This window comes from Mustela lutreola, chromosome 3, assembly GCF_030435805.1.
Source record: "Mustela lutreola isolate mMusLut2 chromosome 3, mMusLut2.pri, whole genome shotgun sequence".
Taxonomy (NCBI): domain Eukaryota; kingdom Metazoa; phylum Chordata; class Mammalia; order Carnivora; family Mustelidae; genus Mustela; species Mustela lutreola.
Genome location: NC_081292.1, coordinates 165,020,207 through 165,036,044, shown reverse-complemented (window position 1 = coordinate 165,036,044; position 15,838 = coordinate 165,020,207). Strand labels below are relative to the sequence as shown.

Below are 15,838 nucleotides of genomic sequence, written 5' to 3'. Positions count from 1 at the left end.
GCCCAGAGCCCTCCCACCGGCACGACCTGCCTCTGTGTGGAGCCTCCACACCCAGGGGACCACAGCAGCATCAGACTTTCCTCTGATAGCATCGACCTCTGTCTCACTCAGCCTCTCTCCAGATCAAGTCGCACATTACACTGAGCACGTGGGGAGCACGGAGGTGGGGCTATGAAAGATGGCTCTCACAGCGACAGCTGCACCCCCCCGTCCGAACCCTCCAGGTCCCTCCGAGCCCCTCTGCCATCCTGCCTGGGATCCCTTGGGTCCTGAGGTGGAGAGGCACCCTGCTGAGCTCTTCTGAGAGCCCAGCTTGGCTCTGGAGACTCCCCACCCACCTCTCGGGGCCTGCTTTGACTGTGCTGGCCCCACGCAGCCCCCACTGCAGTACTGTGAGCCTCGTCCCCCGTTTCCTCCACGAAAGCCCACTGAACCTCACTACTGCGTCGGCAAAGGGAGAATGCAGCTTCTATAACCGCACTTTTCCTTCAGATTATAAAAGCCATTGCAGCAGGAGAAACGTCCTCCTTGACATAGGAGCTCAGAGGGTGTGCCCCCCCACACCTGAGCTTCTCCAGCGTCCAGTAGTGGGTGGCCCCATTCTTCTGGTCCTGGACCTCCACGGCCACAATGGTGCGGGGGAAGGGACGAGTCTCCCGGTCTTTGGCGGCCTCCGGGGGCAGCAGATCCGGTGGCAGCGGGGAGTAGAGAGTGTCTGTGAGGAGGACGAATTGGAACTGGACCTGCAGCAGGGGAGAGGGTGGCGGCCGTTAGCCCTTCAGTGGATGGAGGCCAGGCCCCAGAGCGCTTCCTTCCCACCTCTAGGCTGCACTGGAGCCTTCTGAACGGCAGCCGGAGAGAAAGCTGCTCCTGCTCCCCAGTGCTCCCTGAGCCTGAGGCCACAAGCCTGCCTGGGTCTGTCCCCAAGCCTCCCTACCCGTCCCCATTCTCAGGGCCCCAGGTCAGGGGTGGCAGCTGTGCCCTCCCCCGGGGGTGCAGGGATGCCCATCACTGGGTCCCCCCTCGTGCGTGTGGCCACGGCGAGCGGGCAGTGAGGCAGGAGCCCACCTTCTTCTTGAGCTCGACACTGATGGCATTGGCCTCCTTGAGGAAGATGGCGTTGCCCCACAGCAAGTCCCGCAGTGACGTGAACTGGTACCACTTCCACTTGCGGAAGGCCCAAAGCGCCAGCTCACACTCTCTCTCGGTCCACTGGACTGTGGGGAGAGGTGTGCACAATTGTTGCAAAAAGGCCACGATGCCCGACTCTGGCCATGGCCCAGGGTTCTGTGTCTGGACCCCTAGTGTCACACTGACTGTTCCGGGAGCTCAGAAAGAAGGAAACCAGTGGGAAGGTCTGCCCCAGGGAATGGCCTGAAAGGCCCAATGGGCCCCAGAGAGGCCACCCAGAGCCAGAGCACTCGGAGAGGCCATCAAGCTCAGAGAGGGTCGTGGCAGCGCCCTTACAGACATGGGGGGCCCCCGGCAGGGGCAGGTGCCCATGGGAAGACGGCAGGAGGGCCAACCGGGGCTCAGCCTGACGCCCTGCCCTGGCTCACATGTCTCTGCCCCTCAGGCCCACAGAAGGAAGGACGCGGGGACACGGGGACGGGCCTGTCTGGGCTCCCAGCCTCGGCCCCTCTCACCCCGTGCCCCTGCCCTGAGGGAAGAAGCCTCATCAGATAAATAGCTCCACACAAGGGCATGCCAAGGTCACGTCTGCACAAAGGTACTGACCAGCTGACCGCGGGCCAAGCTGGACATGAACCCCGGGTCTTTTTCTGCTCCTTCTACCCCACCAGTGGCCCCCCTCGTGCCCACAGTGGCTGAGGTCAGCAGGTGGGCCCCTGGAGTTAACGCTCAGAAAGGGGGTCCTGAGGTGAGCAGCAGTGACCGGGTCCAGGATATGAGCGCAGCCTCATGCTGGCAGAATGAGAGAGCAGAAGCCGCACCCTGCCCATACCACCTCGCCACCATCCAGGCTGTTCCCGCCGAGACTGGCCTGCGTGCCAGAACCCAGCTGCCTCCCTGCCGCAGCCCAGCCCCTACTCCCCAATCCTGCTGCCATGGGCACCTCCCAGCGACAAGGAAGCCTCTGCTTAGGTTGGGCCAGGGGCCCCAGGGGAAAGGTATGGAGCAGCGTGGGGGCTCCTCTTGTCCAAGACCGCTCCCCAGCCCAAGGCCAACGCCCCATCCACTGAGAGCCTCTCACCTTCGTCCTCAGGCTCCTCCTCCTCCTCGTTCACCTCGGGGTAGTACCTGGAGTCCATCTGCCTCTGCAGGGCCTCCAGCTTGCTCTCGTAGTCCTGGCCACGGGAGAAGCCCTGTGGACCCATGCGGGGACCGGACCCTGTCCCTGCCCTCCCGCCTGGGCCTCCCTCTGTGGGCCCCAGGGCCTGCACCACAATGACGGCTGGCTGAGCGGGGACCCCGGCTCCCCACCCTGCCCATGGCCCAGGGCCCAGCAGCCGCCCTCACCAGCCTCTGCTGCTCTAGCAGGTACGTGGCCTCCTCCCGCTCCCGGCGGTACTGGTCCTCCAGCTCCTGGAGTCTGCAAGAGGGGGCTGGGGTGAGCACGCACAGAGGGATGAGCAGCAGGAGGGGCGCAGGGACCCTGGCCTGGGCCTCACCTCTGCTCCATCTCCTGCTTCATGTCAATGCCCTGCTTCTCCAGCAGCTCTCGCTGCGCAAAGGCCCAGTCCACGGGCTCGGCGGGCGTCTCCGCACAGGGCGTGCGCTCCCGCTCCTGCCTCGCCTGCTCAGGGTGGTTGAACCGGAACACGTGGCTCTTTCCCATGATGATGCGGTTTCCTGGGGGACAGAAGCCAGGTCGGCAATGCGGCGGGGGGCTGTGCCCTGGGGGTGGCTTCCAGAGATGGGGGCAAGGAGGAGGAGGGGATAGTGGGGCACACGCGCTTCCTCCGGCTGGCCCACCCCGGGGCGCTACCGGGAGCCACCCCAGGTCCCCACTCTGGACCCGCCAGCCACCCGCCCCATGGCCCAGGACCTCGCTGTCTCCCCAAATCCACGTCCTCTGTGCCTCCCCATAGAGCAGCCAGGGATGTCTGCTAAATAGTCCTGGCACTTTTCCAACAGACAGTCCTTTCCCTACTCGACAGGGGCCACTGCCCTGGCCATCCTGACCCCGTACCCTGTCCGTGGACATTCCTCCACCCCCGGGGGCTGTGCTCAGGCCCCTCCTGCAGTGTGGGCTCAAGGGTCCTTCCCTGCCCACCTGCCTCCCCAGCTGCTGGAGCATGACAGGGGCCAGCGTGTGTGTGCCCAGGGCCCGCCAGAACAGATGTGTTCACTAGGCCAGCAGCATAGCCATACCTGACCGCAGGATACTGGGCTCCGTGACTTTCTTGCCATTGACATAAGTGTCTGCACCCTCACAGGGCTCCAGGGTCACCACGGCTATAGGACAGACAGGGGAAGGCTAAGAGGAAGACTGTGAGGGACTGTCATTCCGGGTGGTGGTGCCCTCTCTGACCACATGCGAGGCGAGGCTCATCCAGCCACCCAGGTGCGGCCCCCATCAGGCCTGTCCCCTCCCTGCTAGCTGCAAAGCCCAACAGCTGGCAGACAATACCTTGTTTGGGCCACACAGGAGGGCCGTACCTCCCACACAGATGAGGAAGGAGACGCCCGATGGAGGGGGCGCGTGTGCCCAAGTCAGAGAACCGGGGGGCCATCAGGGTCTCCAGGTGGGCACGGATAGGAAACAGTGGCTGGCCTGTCCTCAGGAGTCCCAGAAGCCCCCTGGAGCTTAGAGTCCACCCATCCAGAGGAGGGCAGGCTTTGGGGACAGCATTCTGGGAGAGCCAATGTCCCAACACTTAAGGCAATGACCCTGAAGTGTCCTGGTCACAGTGGGCTGCGGGCCAGACACTTGTCAGGGAGCACACCTGGTGCTGGGGGAGCGTGGGGCCTGTGATGGCACAGGGACACAGCAAAGGCCTCCCCAAGAGGACCACGTCCAAGACAGGCAGTGGGGACAGAGGTGGGCAGGCCAGCTGGGTAGTGGACAGATGGCAGTCCAAGCCCAACAGAAAAGTGGGGTCTAGAAGTAGCTCTTCATACTAGATCTAGGCTCATTCCCACAGCTTACTATCCTCCTGCCCAGGGAGACCCCCAGCCCACTCTGGGGGCGGGAAGGGGGCTCCTGGGTCCACAGCCCAGCACTCAGAGCCCCAGTTCCCTGGAACCACTTCCCCAGGGCCGAGATACCTTCACTGCCCCCTCGGGAGTCGCTCCGGAAGATGCAGTGCTCCTCCTTGATGAAATGCCCACTCAGGACAATGTCTTGTCGTCTCTCTGCATCCTCACGGCCCACTCTGCAGAGGAGGGGGGCGCAGTGAGCACTGGCCAGACCCAGTGCATCCAGGCCGCCATCCCCGGGCCCACTCCTGCCCCCCCAACAGGGGAGCCTGGCTGGACTCCGTTGGGAAATGCCCAGGGTGCATGTGAGCAGGGCCGCAGGGGATGCCCCAGACATAGCCTGGCATGGAGAGCCCCGTGGCACAGAGTGGCCCCAGCCTTGTGTCCATGCTTGTCAGCGTGGGCAGACAGTAGCATTCCAGAAGACACCAGGCTCGGCAGCCCCTCTGTGGGAGAAGCCTGACTCCCACGAGCCCCACCTGGTTATCCCGTCCTTGATGTAGTACAAGAGGCACTCAGACATCAGTGGGTCCTCGTTCAGGTTGACCAGATGTGGTGTCTGGGGAGAGAGGAGCCCGATCACCTCTCCTGGGGAGGCATGGGGGCCCAGCACTGACCACCCACCTGACCTCTCTCTCCTCGGAGGCCAGACCACCACCAGCCCAAAGTTGCCTCATGGGGACACAAGTGTCCTCCCAGCCTGGCTTCCCTGAGGAGGGGCCCAGGTCTAAGGGTCTGGCTTCCCTGAGGAGGGGCCCGGGGAGCTCAGAACCTACATGGGAGGCACTCAGGGGGAGCCCAGGGAGGTGCTGGGGGCTGGGGGTGGCCTTGGGTCTATAAGGTGCATGCTGGGTCCTGCAGGGACCAAGGCATCAGGCTCTGGGTCCGTTCCTCCACCCTAAAAGGGAGCTATGGGACTCCATTCAAACTGAAGCACCCAGGAGCTGAGAGCCCCAGTGATCTGTGAGTCCAGAAGGATTAGGGTGCTGCTGGGGAGGGATCTGACCTACAGGCCGAGGAGCAGAGGCTATGAAAAAAGTCCCTTCAAGCCCCCCCTAGCTCGGTACCCCCATCCGCCTGCCCCACAGGTCAGGCCCCCTCCCATCTACGGGTGTACCCAAGTAGAGCAACCTGTCTGAGCACTGCCTCAGTTACTTGCCCCTTCCTGAGCAACCCCACATGCGTCACCCACTGGGGCTCTAGACATACTTCCTGAACTCAGGAATGCCACCCCACACCATGTCCCAGGCCGGGGTCCTGCAACCCGTGGAAGCTGGGACAGCTTTCTTGGCTTCCCACTGGGCACCTTAGAATAAGCAGCCTCCACACCAAGCTCCAAGTCCCCCAGTGCCCCACCACCAGTCTGCAGGACTGTGACCGTCCCCATGTTATCAGACACTGGGGACAACCATCCCAGCCACCCCTTCTCCTAAGCAACGAGAGCTGTGCTCGCCAGAGTCCCAAGATGCCCTCTAAGGAAGAGGTATCCTCAGATGCCCCCAGGGCAGTGCCCAGACCAAGGTCAACCAACCCAAGAGGGAATACTATTGCCTCTGCCACCAACGGCAAGCCTCCAGGGTGCAGATGTCCCGAGACCACCTGCCCCAACAGCTCTGTACACCAGCCCTAGGGTACGCCCTCCAGGAGGGGGCAGGGGCTGAGAGCCCAGGAACAGTCCATCCCAAGTGAAAACTACAGGCCGATTCCAAAGGGCTATGAAGCAGCCTATCTCCTACCCCCCAGCCTGCCCCAAGTGCAGAGCCTGCCCACACAGCCCCCTCCTGTCTCCGGGCCTTAGCTCCATGGCCTGGAGCTCACAGGGCAGAAGCAGCCTGAGGAGCCCAGCCCCGCACCCAGGGAGTGGCCACCAGGCTGATGAATGGATCACCCAGCACGTGCACTTCCCTCCCATGTGTCTCCAGCGGCACGGAGGGCACTCCACATGCCTCTGGCTTCAGGTCCTGGCAGCACAGAAGCCCTCTGTCCCAAACAACGCCTGGGGGGAAAGCCAGCCACAACAAAGCTGCTCTAGGGCAGGCAGGACCAGAGAGCAGAGCTCCGGTCAGAGTAGGCTGTCACCACCTCCTTGGAGGCTTCCCAACTTGAAACTTGGCTCCTAAGAGGTCTAAGGGTCTGGCAATCTCTGGGGGAATGGGGGTCCTGGGTCCTAGAATTATCAAAGAGACTTTTCCCCAAATGCTCATGCTACAGCCATCTGAACTGCCAAAGGGGTTGGCGCTTGGCTCCACATGAGGCCCCACTGACAGCGCCAGATCTGTAGAGCCAGCTGGGACGGGAGAGGAAGAGTCCCAGCTGGGGCAGCTGGGACCCCAATCTGGCTGAGCTCCAAGAGGGCAGTGCCGCCCACCGTCCTGGCTAGCACAGGCTCCGGAAGGTCTGTATCCCCCGTCCTTCCAGTGGCACCCTCCTGGGCTGAGCGGGGGTGGGTCCCAACCCTGGCCTGTCCGAGTTAGGACCGCACCCCAGAACTAGAACGGGCACTTACCTTTTTGGGAGAGAACACCCCCAGGGTGCCGCCGTCCTCCCTCATGGCCACGCCCATCTCCGCCAGCAGGGCTTCCCTGAAGGGACAGTGTCTGATTCAGCCTGAGCCTCGAAGCTGCAGGAGCCTCACTCCCAACTGACCCATTGGCTGAGCAGGAGCTGGTGAGGCTCTGGCCCTTTGGCCCAGGGGCACACCATTGGTCCATGATCGCCTGGAGAAAACTGTCACCTGACTAGGGATCAGGTCAATGGGACCATCAGCGATGGGGGTGTCAGGGGGAGTCTCTGATGAGAGGACACGAGCCTGTCCCCCACTGGGACACAGCCACCCCCAGGAGCAAGAGCCCAGGGCTGGGTGCTGGAGTCCTCAGTTTCCCCACTGCCCACCTCTCCATCCGGATGGCTTCCGTGCGCCGCAGCTTCTCCTCCCATGTCTCATTGAGCTCCGCGATAATCTTCTCTGTCTCCTGGGCAGTGGGACAGAGCAGAGTGAGGCTGGTGGTCTGGAGTGGGAGCAGACAGAGGCCCGGCTGCCAGGCAAAGGTCTGCAGGGCACCGGGGCCCCAATTCCCAGGTCTGTCTAGCCAGCACAATGCCTTAAATGCCAAGGGCCGAAGGACTAATGTATCCACAGACACAAGTCTCTTCTGCGGACACAGCCAGACAATAAAGAAAAAAGGCAAAATAAACCTGGAGAAAAAGAAACACATATACATGTAAGGACCCTGAGAGACATGTAGGACACTGAGACACACATGGGGCCACAGGGAGACACACAGGACATTGAGAGACATGTGGGGACACAGAGAGACACACAGGACACTGACAGATGTGTGGGACACTGAGAGACACTCAGAGACACAGAAAGACACAGGGGACACTGAGACTGGTTCTGAGGCCCAGATGTCCCTTGGCCACTGCCGGGATGCAGACGACAAGCACTTCCAACATCAGCCCCAGCTCCTGGTTTCCTTCCCAGCCCCACACCCCAGGGGGTCCTGCACCCCAGGGTCCCCCACACACCCGGCACCCCCCACCAAGCTGCAGTCCAGCCTCTGTGTGTCTGCCTACTAAGTCAGCCCCAGTCCCGTACAGCCCAGCACCCCACAGTCATTTGCTAAAGGAATGACAAGCCCCTCGACTAAAAGCCAGCCGGACCCCCGCAGGGCCACACGCGTCAGCACAGAGCACAGGGAGGGAGCACGGAAGGCCCTGGGACCCATCTGCCCTTCTCAGCACATGCAGCCTCTTGGTGCTGGATGGCAGACCCACATGGGCTCTGCTCCGGTCCGCCCAGCCCACTGTGCCTCCAGGCAAGCCTACCCCGTGCTGTCAGCACACCCCTTCAGGGATCCCAGGCCCCTCAGGAAGGGACACTGCCCCCTCCCACCCCCCGCTGACCACGCCCTCACCTTCAGCCTCTCGATGGCCTCCTCACTGCCCGGGGCAAACAAGAGGCGCTCGTGCAGGCTGGACACGGAGGCGGCACGGCTTGACAGGGCCGAGAGCGAGGACGAGGGGCTCATGCCCACCAGGGCGTTGGTCACTGTGGAGAGATTGTCAGGGGCTGGACTCAACTCCGCCCCGCCACGGTTACGGTTATTGTTCTCAAGGTCGGACATGTCTACGGGAGGAAGGGGAGGGGAGGGTGGGCAGACATACGGGAGGGAGAAAAAAGAAAGACCAAGTTGGGAAAAAGCCAGAGGTGGGTGAAGAGAGGCAGGAAACAGAAAGCAGCAGCAGGTGCAGCCGGGGGCCCAGCGCTGGACAAGCACATGCGGGGCTGCCGCCGCCTCCCCACCAGAGGACCCAGCCCCCAGAGCCCTCCCAGCATCCCGGCGGCAGCAGGGAACCCCCTCGAGCTCCTCTCTACCTCCCCACCCTGCCCAGACCGGTGGCCTTCTAGCAGTCTCTGCACACCCACTGGGTCTCCTTCCCTTGGCTGTCGCTGCCCTGTGGCCCTCCTGCACCCAGGGCCCTGACACTTGGCCTCATCCTCTCTGCGATGAATGCCCCCGCCCCGTACCCATCACCTGCCTGGCCCGCCATGTGGCCCTGAGCTTCGGGGACCATGCTGCGCTAGCTGTCTGGCCCCACTGAACACAGGGATTGGCCCCAAGGACACCTTGGAGGAGAGGTGCACTGTGGGACCCCGAAAGGGCCCCTGCTCCTCCACCCTGGAGAGCCTGCCCTGGCTGCCCCAGGGTTCCATCCCCCCCAAGACCTGGGACTTGGGGTTAGGACAACCCCCGGCAGAAGCAGGCACGCAGCAGAGCAGCGGCAAACGTAGGACAGCACGGGGCGCTAGGGAGAACGAAGGTGTCCTGTGCCCCTGGGTCAGGGAGGCCCCAAACCGCAGGCCCATGCCACAGGGAACCTGACCCAAGGCCAGAGGTACACAGGCTGGGAGGCCCTGGCAGCATTCTCATTCGGCACTTCTGAGGGAAGGGGCTATGTGGTGTGGGGGGCCCGAGGGAGTCTGGAGCTGGGAGCCAGGGGGCAGACCCGGCCTCCTGAGGCCCCCCAGGGCTCCCCGCCCTCAGGCACTAGCTACCAGGCTGAGCTTCCCAGGCCTCTGGGAGAACAGGCTAGGCTCAGCCACTGAGGCCTCCCTGTGGCCTTGGTTTCCTGTACAGACATGGGCTGAGCCAGGAGCCTAGGTGCACCAGGCAGGGTGCCCACATCTACCTGGACCTATTGCCCAGCCCCTGAAAGGGGGAATGGCAGAGGAGGGCTGGGCAGCTGCCTCCCCGCCGTGCTGCCCTACACCCCGCGGAGCAGGGACAGAAGCAGGGAAGCAGGGAGCAGCAAGGGGGATACACACATTTGGGTCCTCCGGGCACAGTGTTGGCTACGGGGAGGGGAGGCATGGGGGAGGGAGGAGAGACAGAGAAACAGAAGAACAGGTTTGTCTCCAGAGGGCCTGAGGCCCACCTATCGCAGGCCAGGCACCAGGCTGGGCGGCAGGGGTCTTCGGCGGACACCCAGGGACCGCGGCCTCCCCAGCACCCCCAGTACACCAATGTGGCTTCCAGGGAAACCATCTGCGGCCTGCTTGGGCCAGCACCAGACCCAAACCATGCTGTCCACCCCGGCCGAGGCCAAAACCACAGCCTCCCCCTGAGGTGGCTTGCCCAGGGACTCAGAGCTGGGCTGGGATTCAGGTCCACGCAATGAGGGCAGCCGGACTGGCCCCAGCCAGCCAAGGGGTGGCTGTCCCGAGGCAGGAGGCCACCTCGGCCTGCCCGCCCTGCCCAGGACAGGCGGCCCAGACACTCACTGTCGGTGATGTCCCCGAGACCCTGGGCATACAGCAGGTCCCGCAGCCGCGTCACCTCGTCCTTCAGCTCACGGATCAGCTTGTTGTTCGGGTCCTCATTGATGACGGCATTACAGCGGATCTGTTTGGCCCGGTCGGCATACCTGGACGGCCAAGGGAGCTGTGGGCTGTGCCCGTGGCCGGCAGGCCCAAGGGGGCCCAAAGCCCTGCCCAGAGCAGAGCCATGGTGGGGAGGACCTCAGCAGCTGGGGCCCAGGGGCTGGACACAGAGCAGGTCACCCCACCTGGAGCCAGTGGGGCCATTGGCCAGAGCCCTACAGGGGGGTCACCTAGCCCTGCCCCACATTTGGCGGGACTGAGTCACCAGGAAGAGCAGGGATGGAGGGTACCTCTCTGTGAGGCGGAGCCTTCGCACCTGGACCTGTTCTCCCCGGGGCAGAAGGGGCAAGTCTGACAGCTGGGGGAATGTGATGACGCCCACGTGTGTGCGTGTTTTGCCCGTGCACTCCTAAGTGTCACTGACATGTGCAAGTACCTACATAGGGACCCACACCCCTTCATCCTTTTACAGTTGGTGGCATGTGACCCAGTCGGCTGAGCAGCCTCCTTCAGGGCCAGTGCCTAAGCTGCCCGCCCTGCTGCCAGAGGGACCCTTGGAACACACCCTTGCGCCTTTGCTCCTTAAAGACCTGGTTTGGTACATGGTCCTGGGCCCTCGGACCCACGGGTGGTGGGAAGGGAACAGGCCCATGAAGACCCAGGTGCCCCAGTAGCCACTGGAGCCTCAAGGAGCCCCAGATGAGGTGACCCTCTCCCCCCGAAGTGGTGCCTCTGACTCAGGGAGAGAGGGATCCATGCCCTCCGGAGCCAGGCCGGTCCAGGGCCCACTCATTCCAGAACACACCTCAGTGTGCTCAGGGTCTCGTCGTAGTTGATGTCTGCGGGGCTCAGGGCCGCAACCATCGCCGTCCTCGAGTTCCCGCCTGTGGAAAGAAGGCCAGGTCAGGGGGGGTCCTCTCTCCCCTGTCCACTCCTACCTTTACAGCTGGGGAAGCCAAGGCCCAGATGGGTAAACCAAGCCATGGTCCACTGTGTGAACAGGGGATCTGGCCTGCACCACGGCAGAGGGGAGCCCAGTCATTTTTCTCCTAGAGTGTGCTTTTCTCACATTTGTGGCTACTTCACAACAGCCAGGCCCCCTCCCCATAACAAGGGGGGACTGGGGCGACTTTACAGCATTTCCTGCAACATCGGGATAATTTCTTTAGAAAAATAATTTTTTTAAAGATTTTATTTATTTACTTGACAGACAGAGATCACAAGTAGGCAGAGAGGTAGGCAGAGAGAGAGAGAGGGGGAAGCAGGCTCCCTGCTGAGCAGAGAGCCCGATGCAGGACTCTATCCTAGGACCCTGAGATCATGACCTGAGCAGAAGGCAGCGGCTTAACCCACTGAGCCACCCAGCTGCCCCAATTTCTTTAGAAATTTAACATTCATTTCAATTCCAGATGCAACAATTTCTTTCATTTTTATCTTTCTCGTTCGGAATATTTTTTTAAATATTTCATGTCCGAGTCCTGGCCCAGGGTGGCACGGAGCCTGGTGTCCGGTAGTGCACTGCGTGAGGAATGGACGTTTCAGCTTCAGCTCTAAGGCTGATGGATCACTCGAAGGCTCAGAATGTGGGGAGCCCTGGGCAGGGGCTGCGGGCTGGTCAGCAGCCAGGGCTCCCCTCAGGGACGTGTGTCCTGGGAGCCATGTTCCCAGGGTGTGGCCCCCACACAAACTGCGAGGTGACAGTGTGAAGGGCTTGGGGTGCAATGCCACAAGGGGTGTCAGACTGGACTGCACAGGGGGGTTCCCCCTGCCCTACCCTGGAGCTGGGCCTGGTTGTGGCCCTTGGCAGAAGGGTCCATCCGGTCCACGTCCCCAGTGAAGAACCACATTCCTAAGACATTCCCATCCACCCTTAGGGGGTCCCCGGGAGCCTCCAGGAGGCCTGACATGGCATCCATCACTAGCCTGAGCAGAGATCAGTCAAGCTGGTTCTGGGGTGCTGGGTCAGCCAGCTAGGGCTCCTATACCGTGGCCACGAAGCTGAGGAAGGCTATAGGGCCCACCTGGTCTGCCTTACACTCACCAGGTCAGTCCAAGACTCAGTTTACCTTCCTGGGCGTCAGCCTCCCAAACTGTGAACATAGCTAGGGAGGACCCCCAAGGTTATTTTTAGGAGGAAAGGGATCAGTATTGGGATCCTTCAGGCTCCATCTCCCTATCTGTGTCTTAGGGGCTCAGAACTCAGGGAGACAGGGTGACAGATGCCACCAACCAAAAACCCAGCAAGCAAGCAGGGCTCCCGGAATCACTGAGTCCCAGCAAGGAGTAGCACTTGGTCTGGGTGTCACAGGCTTGAAACAGGAGCCCCAACATAGGTGTATGTGTTCTCTGGGCCATCCTGCTTCCCCGCACTTGCTCTCGTTGGCCCTTTGCTGGCCACCAGCCCTGGCCCTCCAGAAGGATCCCCCAGGTTTGCCTCAGCCTAGGCCCAGAAAGAGGGAGAGGCCTCCTGCTGGTTAGCACCCCTTCTTGGGAGGGAAGGCAGGACAATGGCTCAGGGCAGAGGTTAGAACCCTAGGGAGAGGTGAACCCAAAGAGTCCTCACCCAGGTTTTCTCGGAGAAGCCAGGTCAGCACAGAATCTCTGTATGGAATAAAATCTGTCTTCTTCTTTTTCTTGTTCTGTGGGGAAAGAACATTCCAGGTCAACCCTGAACCCACTGGAGGGGAACGGAGATGGAGGGGGCAAAGCCAAGGGTCTGTGGGGTGGGTCCCCAAAGCCAAAGGCTGCTGTGGAGGGCAGGGCTAGGCCAGTCCTCAAGGCCTCTCCCCACCTGCCCCATACGGTGCTACCCCCAGCCGCCCACACTCAGGGCCAGAACCAGACTTGCTGTCCCATCGCCTCAGGTTCTCCTTAGCCCATCCCATCACACATCTGGGCCACACAGCCGGACAGAGCCATTGCCTTCCCTCCACTCTGTCAGAAGAATAGACCTGAGCCCATCGCCCCCTCCTCAAGCAGCACTGTTGGTTCTGCTGACTAAAAAGAAAAGGTCCCACCTCACCTCTCTCTATCCACATGGAACTCCCCTTCCCTCTGCTGCAGTCCAGGCACAGACTCCTTCATTAGAACCTGCTCCCCCACCTCTCCCCTCAGGATGAAGCAGCCTCTGCTGGCTGCTAGGAACCATTGCTCCTTACAGACACGACTAATGGACTGACTGAAGGGTCCACTGATCATGGATACTCAGCTTCCAGTGGTGCCTAGTTCTTGTGGAGTTGCTTAAAAGTATTTGTTGAGCACCTGCAGGGGCCAGCAGACATGGCGCCTGCCCCCCAGACTCCCCACCCAGGGCGACGCACATAGGGGCTTCCATGAGGGCTGAGTCACTTCTCTGGGCAGAAGCTCTTCCGTCATTGTTCCTCAGGATGATTTCCAATGGGCGCTCCCTTGGCTCTCAGAGAACATAACTTGTGAAAGCTCCTGAGACACGAGGTCAGGATGGCTTCCCGAAATCCTGCGCTGGCTTCGCTGTCGGTGGGGCCTTAGTGTCCCTCTCCTCACAGCTCCTCAGGACTGACAGACGGCCTTTTTCTCTCCATTGACACTTGGTGGGTGAAAACTGTACTTCTATGTGACCTTTGGGTTACTTCATTCCCGAGGCTCAATCCTCTGCCACATCTGTCATAGTCCTTGTTTCCACAGTAAATGCCCCACAATCACGCAGTCCCTTCCGCGATGACCAGGAGTCACCTTCATTTCCACTGCTCTGTCCATGCACCATCAGCGTTGTTCAGTCATGCTCCTGCCCCTCCCAGAACTAGTCGCTGCTCTCCCTTCTCCTCTGCCTTCCCAGCCTCCGTCACCTCATACCCAGATTTTTGCGACACTGACTTCCATTCTCCTGACCACCACACCAGGCCACCTGGGTCCCCATTCTCCAGGCAACAGCCTGAGCAGCACATGCCAGATTAGATCAGACTGTGAGTGGTGCTGGAAACCCCTCCGCTGCTCCCCATCCAACCACAGTCAGCTAGTTCCTGACAATGGATCAGGCCCCTGTCCTTCTCTGGCCTCATCATCTACATGTCTCCATGCTCCCTGCTCTAGGCCCTGAGCCTCAAAACCTTTCACATTCAATCCTGAAGAAGTTTCTACTGCAACTCCTCCCACAGCACTTCACACAGTTCCCACAGTGCCTCACATGTTCTTTCACAGTCCCTTCCTCCCTCACGCAGTTCCCCACAGCACCCTGCACAGTTTCAGGTCCACCATAAATTCTGCACCATTTGTCACACAATGCCTCCCACAGTTCATGACACAGTTCCTCTTTCTTGGTTCCTTATATCGTTCTTTGCATAGTTCCACCTAGATCCTCACAAAGATCTCTGAGTTCCTCGCATAGTTCCACTCTATTCCTTATAGTTCCTGACATAGTCTTTCACAGTTCTTCACACATTTCCCCAAAGGGCTCCTCGCAGCTCCTAACACAGATCCCCCTCAAAGTCACTCACATAATTCTGTTTTTTAAAGAGTTCCCTACACAGTCCTGAAGCAGCTCCTGACACTTCCACCCATAATCCCACAATCCCTCATAATTCCTGAAAACGTCCTCAGCACTTTCACACTGTCCCCACACCATTTTGTATTCTTCCTCTCACAGTTCCACCTAGTTTCTCACAATTCATACAGTTCCCAACAGTTCCTCAGTTCCTCATCTAGTTTCTCACACTTGCCCCACATTTCCTCACACAGACTTTACACAATTCCTCACACAGTTCCTCACAATTCTTCCCGTTTCACACACAGTACTGCACAACTCTATATACAGTTCCACATGGTTTCTCAAACAGCTCTTCTCACAGTTCCTTACATGGTTCCTCATAGAGTTCCTCTCAGATCCTCACATAATTCCTCTTAGTTCCTGACATAATCCTTCACACCACCCCTAACACATTTCCACGCATACTTCCCACACAGTTCTTCAAACGGTTCTTCACACAATTCTTCACAGTTCCTCAGTTTCCTCACATAGCTACTCACTTAGTTTCCCCATAACATTCCACATGTTTCCTTACACAGTGCACACAGAGTTCCTCACAATTCTTCATACAGTCTACATCTATTTCCTTACAGTTCCTCACAATTCCTCACAGTTCTCCACAGGAGTCACCTGGTGCTTTACATGGTTTTCATCTCAGATCCTCTCATAGTTCCTCACCCAGCTCCCCCACACAATTTTTTCCTCTCACAGTTCCACAAAGTCCACATACAATTCCTCACTATTCTTCACAGTTTCTCACCCAGTTCCACACACTTTCTCATAGTTCATACCGTTCTTCACAATTACCAACAGTCCACACAGTGCCACAAACAGTTCCACACACATATTTTCACACAAATCCTACACAATTTTCCACACACTTTCACACAGATTCCCTCAAAGTTTCTTACACTTTTCCACACAAATCCCTGACATAGTCCATTACACAGTTCTGCATGCATTTCCCCAGAAAGTTTCTCACAGTTCCTCACATTCCTTTTCCCACTGACTATGTGGGAAGTGTGTGTGTATAACTGTGCCAGGAACAGTGTGAAGAACTGCACTGAGACTGTGTGGGGAACTCTGTAAGTAACTGAGAAGAACTGTGTGAGGGACTGCACACTGTCCCTCACATAGTTTTCCATATAGCTCCCTCACAACTCCCATACTTCCCCCACACCATTTCACATACTTCCTCTCACAGTTCCACAATTTCTCACAGGGTTCACATATGTTTCCTCACAATTCTCCACATAGTTCCCCACACAGTTCTACCCAGTTCCTCATACTTC

General features: G+C 59.7%; 1 protein-coding gene across 26 annotated transcripts in view; it reads right to left on the bottom strand.

Annotated features, from left to right (window-relative positions):
- KIF1A (kinesin family member 1A) overlaps window positions 1-15,838 on the bottom strand; it is a 91,344-nt gene that overhangs the window by 37,449 nt on the left and 38,057 nt on the right. For 10 of the 26 annotated variants that reach the window (XM_059167471.1, XM_059167474.1, XM_059167475.1 and 7 more), the window contains exons 11-25: window positions 12,609-12,684; window positions 10,851-10,929; window positions 9,947-10,089; window positions 9,491-9,517; window positions 8,079-8,290; window positions 7,054-7,133; window positions 6,668-6,743; window positions 4,641-4,720; window positions 4,231-4,337; window positions 3,334-3,417; window positions 2,631-2,811; window positions 2,479-2,551; window positions 2,213-2,306; window positions 1,069-1,217; window positions 565-743 (exon numbers count right to left, since the gene is read on the bottom strand). In XM_059167471.1, coding sequence (XP_059023454.1) covers window positions 565-743; window positions 1,069-1,217; window positions 2,213-2,306; window positions 2,479-2,551; window positions 2,631-2,811; window positions 3,334-3,417; window positions 4,231-4,337; window positions 4,641-4,720; window positions 6,668-6,743; window positions 7,054-7,133; window positions 8,079-8,290; window positions 9,491-9,517; window positions 9,947-10,089; window positions 10,851-10,929; window positions 12,609-12,684 — 1,640 coding nt within the window. The remainder of the gene's footprint in view (window positions 1-564; window positions 744-1,068; window positions 1,218-2,212; window positions 2,307-2,478; window positions 2,552-2,630; window positions 2,812-3,333; window positions 3,418-4,230; window positions 4,338-4,640; window positions 4,721-6,667; window positions 6,744-7,053; window positions 7,134-8,078; window positions 8,291-9,490; window positions 9,518-9,946; window positions 10,090-10,850; window positions 10,930-12,608; window positions 12,685-15,838) is intronic. The other 16 variants (XM_059167478.1, XM_059167480.1, XM_059167483.1 and 13 more) reach the window with 2 other exon arrangements.